We start from the raw sequence: 9,154 nt of genomic DNA on the forward strand, positions 1-9,154 counted from the left end.
GTCTTTTATTTTCTAAGTTCAACATCATGTTTGATGAAGACCCCTATGTAAGTAAGTGCAGCATCAGCTCATTAATTTCCACTGTGGCATAATATATTACAATCTATAAATTAGTCATAATTTACACATCGAGTTTCTCCTCATGAATTTTTAAATCTTTTGCTACTAAAAGCAATGCTGCAATGAACACTCACGTGCCTTTTTCCGTGTGCATATGTGTTTCTCCGACTTATACTCTAAGATGCATAATGACTGATTCGTGGGCTAGGCACATCTTCCCCATTGCTGAATATCGCCAAAGAGCGACTGACTTCCCACAGCGGTGTATATCGCTTCCCATTGTTTCACATCCATGTCAGCCTTTGGTGTTGCAAGGATTACTGTATAATTTTTCAATCTAATGAGTACAAATTCTGCTATTTCATGTGATCTGTGATTCTCACAAGAAATCGCTAAGGACGGGCTTTATAGGAAATGTAATAAACTCCAGCTATGATCTAATATAACATTGTAAATAGGATATAGCCACACCCAATGAGACAACTGCTGTGCCATTTCTTTCTCCCACCAACCCAACTACAGCAACTATTTGAAAACATAGATAGGCACAGGCTTCTGACTCCAGCATCAGTGTCTGCCTTAGCTGGGCTGAAATACACCAGATTCAGATTTACAAAGAAGGAAAAGCATCTACATAGAGGTCAGGGGATTATAATGGGCATGCAATTCTCATTTCAGCCCTTGGCTTGGGTACTTTTACCTTTAATTAAACATAAATATGTAGTCACTTATAAATATCTTTTTCTCACTTTTAAGACAACTCAGTCCATTGGGAGCGTCCTCAGAAACCCAAGGCACCAGTGGGGCACTTTTACCAGCCCCAGGCTCCCTCTGCTGAGGTGGAAATGACGTCCTATGTGCTCCTTGCTCAGCTCACGGCCCAGCCGACCCCAAGCTCAGAGGACCTGACTGCTGCAACCAACATCGTGAAGTGGATCACGAAGCAGCAGAACTCCCAGGGTGGTTTCTCCTCCACACAGGTTGGTCATTTGCCAAAACCTTTTATTTCACCTTCAGGTAGCAAAAGGTTTGAACAAAAAAGATACAAACACATCCAAGAAGAAAAAAGTAAAGGTGACAATAATTTGAAATGAGGAGAAAGTTTGTAGTATTTAAGGATATTGAGAAATAAAAGAAAATGAAAGTCAAGAGGGACAAAAAGAAATGCTCAGAATTCCGGCACCACATCCCTGTGTTATTATCCAGCTCTGGTTTCCGTAACAACACTGCCCGCTTCAAGCAGCAGCGGAGCACCAGCAGAATGAAGGCGATGTCTCCTGCTGCTCCTGGAAGCTCGAGGGTCTCTTTCAAACTGTTCAGAGGAACTCTACTCAAAACCCAAAAACCTCTGCTCACGGATCTCTCCATTCTTACGTTCCTTTTAGTTGCCATTTTTCAAAACTATACATTTTGTGCTTCCCCTATTCACGTCTTGGTTTTTTGTTTTTGTTTTTGCTTTTTTGGAGGCTGGAGTGCAGTGGTGCAATCTCGGCTCACTGCAACCTCCACCTCCCGAATTCAAGTGATTCTCATGTCTCAGCCTCCCGGGTAGCTGGGATTACAGGTGTGCACCACCATGCCTGGCTAATTTTTGTATTATTAGTAGAGACGGGGTTTCGCCATGTTGCCTAGGCTAGTCTTGAACTCCTGAGCTCAGGCAATTCACCCGGCATGGCCTCACGAAGTGCTAGGATTATAGGTGTGAGTCACTGCACCTGGCCCCCTATTTATGTCTTAATATACAAACATTTATTCATCAGGAGCATGGAGAACTGTCTTTATTCATCCAAACTCCTAAGTCTAGCTATATAACCACGTATCTCAACAATCTGCCAGTGTGTACACAGCAGAAGTTTTACCTTCAGAGAATTTAGATGTTAGCTTATATAAACTGAAACAGAAAAAAATGTAACAAAATGGGCATTCCATCCTATTTCCATTGTATTAATCTCTTATCATATGAATGAAAAAAACTAAGTAATTTTGTTAAAAGTTGTCATTCGTTTCTTAGAAACGTATTATTTGAAGGATGCCATCCATGTTCGATATTGATGAGGATAAATACCAACGACATTCAGTAGGAACAAGAAATTGTCCAATAAAATGAGAAAGCCAAATTAAAATGCCATTAAATTCAGAAGATAATCATAATATTCATCTTTTATTTCTTTTGGAGAAACTGAAGCATGACCGTGCTTGTGGCTGCCAAGAACCTTGGTTTCTCTCAGGGCACTGACCTCAGCAACTGAGCAAAGTTTAATATGGGAGCCAGACTAAAGTTTGCTTGGATGGTGGCAGATGTGACCACAGTTGTCGAGAAAGACATGCCAGCAAACAGCTGATGCCAATGACTCATTACTTCACATATATTTTCCACATTCTATGTCCCACATATACTTACAGAGAGAAAAGGATCCATTTTCCGATGAATAAAATAAACTCGTAGGACATACAGTCCAAGGTAGATATGTGAATGTTATGGTTCTTTAGCTATTTATAGATTATAATCAATCTTGAAATTAGAGCTCCAATGTTGAAGTAGTGAGGGAGGTAGGAAATCAGAGTCTCTCACAGGGGTCTCTATGAAAAATACCTCAGCCCTCAGAGCCTTGTCATACCTAAGTGGGGACTGTCACTCATCTCTTCCAGGACACAGTGGTGGCTCTCCATGCTCTGTCCAAATATGGAGCAGCCACGTTTACCCAGACTGGGAAGGCTGCACAGGTGACGATCACCCAGTCTTCAGGGACATTTTCCAAAAATTTCCAAGTGGACAACAACAATCGCCTGTTACTGCAGCAGGTCTCATTGCCACAGCTGCCTGGGGACTACAGCATGAAAGTGACGGGAGAAGGATGCGTCTACCTGCAGGTGAGACTCGGGCAGGTGCGGAAAGAGGACACGTGAGGACAGCAGCTGTTCTCACCGAGAAGTCCTGACTCTGAAAACAATGGGACAAATCGGAGAAAGAGTTAGGGGAGTTGAGAAGGATTCTGGGAGAGGGCAAAAAGCTGATTTTGTCTTTCATGTTTCATAGACATCCTTGAAATACAGTATTCTCCCAGAAAAGGAAGAGTTCCCATTTGCTTTAGAGGTGTATACTCTGCCCCAGACTTGTGATGAACCCAAAGCCCACACCAGCTTCGAAATCTCACTGAATGTGAGGTAAGAACTTCTGACTGTATGATCTAATTCTAATCACCACCAGTCTTCTAACTGGAACTCTTCTTTAAGTCAAGCAGGACAACGGTAAATATTTGTACTACATTCGCTGAATATGCAATGTATTCGCTTAAGTTGATATAATATAGTTTCTCAATGATGGGGTTTACATGGTCCATCCAGGTTCTATTATTGGGCAACCTCATTGCTTAAAGGGTAATCATTCCCCTCAATAATAACTAAATAAATATTACCCACTGCTTCTGACCTGAATTCCTTCTAATGTAATGAAATGATATATTATTCTTGCTTTATTCAAGACAGAGATGAAGAATTATTGAAAAGTTTGAATAGAAGGAAGCAGTGACTCTTTAGTTAGAATTCCTACTGGCAATAAATAAATCTCAGGTTACATATGATATAATTAACATTGGGGAAAGATACACTTACATGCTGCAGATCTGACAAAAATTATCTCCCCACAAGAATATGATAACTTGGTTGGGGATACTATTCAGGAAAAAAATTAAGACAAAATATAAGTAACAAGTTACTGGTATACATAAAAAAGAACGTGGTCATGACCTCTGCAGGAACATGGATGTAGCTGGAGGTCATTAGCCTTAGCAAATTAACACAGGAGCAGAAAACCAACACTGCATGTTCTCATTTGTAACTGGGAGCTAAATGATGGGAATACACAAATACAAAAAGAGCAACAGATACTGGAGCCTACTTGAGGATGAAGGATGGTAGGATGGAGAGGAGCAGAAAAAATAACAATTGAGTACAAAATTTAGTACCCAAGCGATGAAGTAATCTGTATACCAAACCCCCATGACACGAGTTTACCTATGTAACAAACCTACACATGTATGACTGAACTTAAAAGTTACGTGTGGCCGGCGTGGTGGCTCAAGCCTGTAATCCCCGCACTTTGGGAGGCTGAGGCGGGTGGATCACGAGGTCAAGAGATCGAGACCATCCTGGTCAACATGGTGAAACGCTGTCTCTACTAAAAATACAAAAAATTAGCTGGGCATGATGGCTTGTGCCTGTAATCCTAGCTACTCAGGAGGCTGAGGCAGGAGAATTGCCTGAACCCAGGAGGCGGAGGTTGCGGTGAGACGAGATCGCGCCAGTGCACTCCAGCCTGGGTAACAAGAGTGAAACTCCGTCTCAAAAAAAAAAAAAAAAGTTACGTGTGTGTGTGTATATATATATATATATATATGCATACACACACATATGTAGATATACATATATATCAAAGCATAAGGTTTATATATATATATATATATATCAAAATATATATACATATTTAATTTAATTTGGCATATATTTTTGCCAAAAAATAAAGTAAGCAGTCCAAGTTTCAGATGCAAACTCTCAGGAACAAGTTGCTAGGTGTTTCTAAGTGTCTTGCTGAGAGCCCGTGTTTAGGTAAACTCTGCAAATTACGATTGTTTTTGTAAATAATGTAGACCGAAGTTTATTACCCATAACATACATCATTTTGTCAGCTGAAAGAAAATAAAATTAAACAAATAAATAAAATAACCGGAATAGATTAGAGGTCACAAGCAAGCCCGGCCATCAATTGTAGAGCTTTCTTCAAATGCAGATCCTCTGCCCCCACACACCAGGAGTTCTCATTCATCAGGTCTAGAGGAGGGTCTGGTCTCTGTGGCTTTAACAGGCTTCCTAAAAATTCTATACACGCCACTTTTAAAAACCACTGGGATAAGATATTTGGGAAGACTTACATGTACCTTTTAGAGCTGTAGAACACTTGATGCGGACATAGAAGAAGAAAATATTTTAAAACACAGAAAACTCTAATCCTATCCTCCCCTGGATCCTCAGTTACACCGGGAGCCGCTCTGCTTCCAACATGGCGATCGCTGATGTGAAGATGATCTCTGGCTTCGTTCCCCTGAAGCCGACAGTGAAAATGGTAGGTTTGTCACAAGCCAAGAATGCCCTATTTTATGTAATGTTGTATGTATTCCCAGCATAAGACAATACTAATACTAAAATACTATTAAAATCAGTCTCTATTGGCTAAGGTTGGTGGCTCATGCCTGTAATCCCAGCACTTTGGGAGGCTGAGATGGTTAGATCATGAGGTCAGGAGTTCAACACTAGCCTGGCCAACATAGTGAAACCCTGTCTCTGTTAAAAATACGAAAATTAGCCGGACATGGTAGCACGTGGCTGTAGTCCCAGCTACTTGGGAGGCTGAGGCAGGAGAATCATTTGAACCCAGGAGACGGAGGTTGCAGTGAGCTGAGATTGCACCATTGCACTCCAGCCTGAGTGACAGAGCAAGACTCCATCTCAAAAAGAAAAAATCAGTCTCTATCAAAGCCTTATGCTTTTTCCAAGCTCAGATATAATCACATGTGTTTGGATGAATGCTCACCTTCTCACCTTGTGCAGAGCACTGTGCTAGGAGCCATGACTACTAGAAAAAAATTGGCAGTAGGTTCTTGCTTTTCACTTTCTTCTTAGCTTAGAATTTTGCTAAGAAAATAAAACATATGAACATGAACTAGTGAAAAATATGAAAATGACTGATTGGCATAAACTGTAAGTATTACAGAAGATAAAAAAAATTATAGCAATCAAAACAGGAAAAAAATCCTTTAAGAAGCAATAGAAACTGAATTCAATTTTGAAATATGAGTAAATACTAAGCCTAGGATACTTAGCTCTCTTTTCTTCAGATAAATAACTTTACACATTAGTCATGTGTCATACTAATATTAAACCCTTTATGTCTTTCATTTTTAATTGTATTATATTACGTCTTTGCTTAAAAAAAGCATTTGAAGAATTCTGCCCCCAGGTTTATTTGGCAATACAAAATATTTTTTCTCTGGATCCCCCAGGGATTTCATCTATTTATTAACATTTGTGGTGTTTCTATTTTCTTCAGCTGGAAAGATCTAACCACGTGAGCCGGACAGAAGTCAATAACAACCACGTCTTGATTTACCTGGATAAGGTAAGAGACAGTCCAGTCTATTTGCAAAAAAAACATAGATAATAATCCTCTAAGGGAACATCTGGGAAGGGAGTAAATGCATTTTAGAAACATCACTTCCATGCTAGAAATTCGAGAACTCTAATGTTAACTCTAAAAGAATGTTCTCCTCCTCTTTATTAATATTTCACTGGGGACGATGGGTAGAAATGGCTTATTGTAATTTTGGGATATGAATATTCCTAAAACCCCATAAGCAAGAAATCTTCACAGGATGTGTTTATTATGTTGACAAGTTATTTTGATATCCAGTAATAAAAGGAGTAGCCCTTGTGATTAGTCAATTGTTAGTTAAGTATCAACATACCCAGCAACAATATGGAAGGGAAAAGAACTATCAATCTCCACAAGGACTTGAACCATAAAATAATAAGACCGGTTCACCAGTAAACCAATCTGATTTTATAGATGTGTGTGGTAGGACAGTTTGTTCATGCATATGTTGATGGGAATTATAGTTTACAAATTTGATGAAACTTAAGCCTGGAATGATCAACCTTTTAGATTCCTCTTAGAGTCTACACACATATTCCTGCAAGACAGAGAAGTGAAACTGTACCAAAGTTCTGTGTATTTAAAATTAACACAGTTAATCATCCAATAAAAAATATATAACATTTACCCCCATGAACAGAGCTAGGTATTGGCATTGACAGAGGTATGTGTGTTGTGTTAGTTATTTAATAAATACCGTCTCATATGAAATAACAGTAAGACAAAAAGAAAAAAAGTTATTTAATAAATAATCTGGTGAATTTATCATCTCCTTCGAGAGATTTCTGCACAATTTAATTAAGGACCCCGTATGGTGTTGTAAAATGATAAAGCTTTTCCCCAAAAAGCGGATGAATACTTAAACTAATTCAAAGAGAGAAGAAAGCTTCCTGAAAGGCCATTTAATTGACTTTTGCTTTCCAGGTGTCAAATCAGACACTGAGCTTGTCCTTCACGGTTCTACAAGATGTCCCAGTAAGAGATCTGAAACCAGCCATAGTGAAGGTCTACGATTACTATGAGACGGGTGAGTGAGGGCGATTTTCACGTAGAAATTAAATCCCTGATCACAGAAATTCAGATTTGGGGGAATGTGTTGGGACTGTTTTTTTTTTTTTTTTTTTTTTTTTTGAGACGGAGTTTCGCTCTTGTTACCCAGGCTGGAGTGCAATGGCGCGACCTCGGCTCACCGCAACCTCCGCCTCCTGGGTTCAGGCAATTCTCCTGCCTCAGCCTCCTGAGTAGCTGAGATTACAGGCACGCGCCACCATGTCCAGCTAATATTTTGTATTTTTTTAGTAGAGACGGGGTTTCACCATGTTGACCAGGATGGTCTCGATCTCTTGGCCTCGTGATCCACCCGCCTCGGCCTCCCAAAGTGCTGGGATTATAGGCTTGAGCCACTGCGCCCGGCTGGGACTATTTATTACATTAAGGAATTACATTATCACTTCACTTCGTCTCCATCAAGTCTGATCCTCCTCTTTGTGTCTCTTTTACGTATGTTGTAGAAACGACCTGCGTTATAAATGTGTCAATTACTAATACAAAACACCTGTAGGGTATTTAGTTCTCTTTTTGTCAGATAAATAGACTGTAGGAAAATATGAGCTTTAAGTAAGCAGAACATCTGAAGAGTCCTTCAGGAATTTGGGGTAAAAGAAAATAAGACATACTGTATTTGAAAGGAGAATGTAAGGTAGCCAGCAGTGCATCAAATGAACGATACTGATGTTTCTGACACAATACTGCTCTTCCCACAACAAACTCCTGCCTTGGCCTGTATCCCACAGATGTTGGCTTTCTTTCTCAATTCATGTAATAATTTCTGTTATTTTTTTTTTTCAGACGAGTTTGCAATTGCTGAATACAACGCTCCTTGCAGCAAAGGTAAGCCACTCACACTCCTTCAAAATGCAGTCAGAACTTTTTCAGCTTGTCCCCAAACTTCCTCCTTCATAAAACTCTGGCTGAATATTTGTCATAAACATCATATTGCTCACACTGCACATTATTATAGAAAATCACGTTTATTGGAGAGGACCAGTGACTCTGTCAAACCTCAGACAGTCCATAGGATTGCTTACGGGTAATGATTTGGAATGGATGGGTTTCCATAGGCACTGTGCTACCCAGAACTCTCCACTCATGGAGACCCAAGTCTGTCTTAATTTTTTCTTCTTTCCAATATCACAGATCTTGGAAATGCTTGAAGACCACAAGACTGAAAAGCGCTTTGCTGGAGTCCTGTTCTCAGAGCTCCACAGAAGAAACATGTTTTTGTATCTCCAAAGGCTTGATGAATGAACATTTTTTTTCTGGTCAGTGTCTTTCCATGTTTCCTGTTCATTCAATAAATATCTCTTTACATTTCCATATGATTCTCGATAGAATACGAAGATAAAACTTAAGGGAATCAAGTGCTGAGGGACTTCAGAATACCAAAAAAATGATAGAGAGAAGTTGGTCTGAGTAGGCTTCATGTAAGGACTGTGGGAAAAAAGAAAGTACTGGGTTATGTACCAGGAAAGTGCAAAGTACGTTTGGTTATGGGAATGCCCTATGAAAAAGCCAAAGAGCGACGGTGTCTCACTCTGTCGCCCAGGCTGGACTGCAGTGGTGTGATCTCGGCTCACTGCAACCTACGCCACCCGTATGCAAGCAATTCTCCTGCCTCAGCCTCCTAAGTAGTTGGGACTACAGGTGCATGCCACCATGCCCGGCTAATTTTTAGTAGAGACAAGGTTTCACTGTGTTAGCCAGGATGGCCTTGATCTCCTGACCTCATGATCCACCTGCCTTGGCCTCCCAAAGTGCTAGGATTACACGCGTGAGCCATAGCACCCAGCCCAAAGAGTGAATTTTTATGACAAAATAAAAGACTGACTT

The 9,154-nt window shown here is 40.1% G+C and overlaps 1 protein-coding gene across 1 annotated transcript in view; it reads left to right on the top strand.

Annotated features, from left to right (window-relative positions):
- The window catches only part of A2M (alpha-2-macroglobulin), a 46,624-nt gene extending 37,983 nt beyond the window's left edge, over positions 1-8,641 (top strand). Inside the window, exons 29-36 of the mRNA XM_003926675.4 lie at positions 817-1,040; positions 2,710-2,931; positions 3,098-3,225; positions 5,089-5,179; positions 6,164-6,232; positions 7,190-7,292; positions 8,114-8,155; positions 8,462-8,641. Of these exons, the coding sequence (XP_003926724.1) occupies positions 817-1,040; positions 2,710-2,931; positions 3,098-3,225; positions 5,089-5,179; positions 6,164-6,232; positions 7,190-7,292; positions 8,114-8,155; positions 8,462-8,478 (896 nt within the window). The 3' untranslated portion in view covers positions 8,479-8,641. The remainder of the gene's footprint in view (positions 1-816; positions 1,041-2,709; positions 2,932-3,097; positions 3,226-5,088; positions 5,180-6,163; positions 6,233-7,189; positions 7,293-8,113; positions 8,156-8,461) is intronic.
- The last annotated feature ends 513 nt before the right edge of the window (positions 8,642-9,154 follow it).

This window comes from Saimiri boliviensis, chromosome 7 (genome assembly GCF_048565385.1).
Source record: "Saimiri boliviensis isolate mSaiBol1 chromosome 7, mSaiBol1.pri, whole genome shotgun sequence".
In the NCBI taxonomy this organism is placed as follows: domain Eukaryota; kingdom Metazoa; phylum Chordata; class Mammalia; order Primates; family Cebidae; genus Saimiri; species Saimiri boliviensis.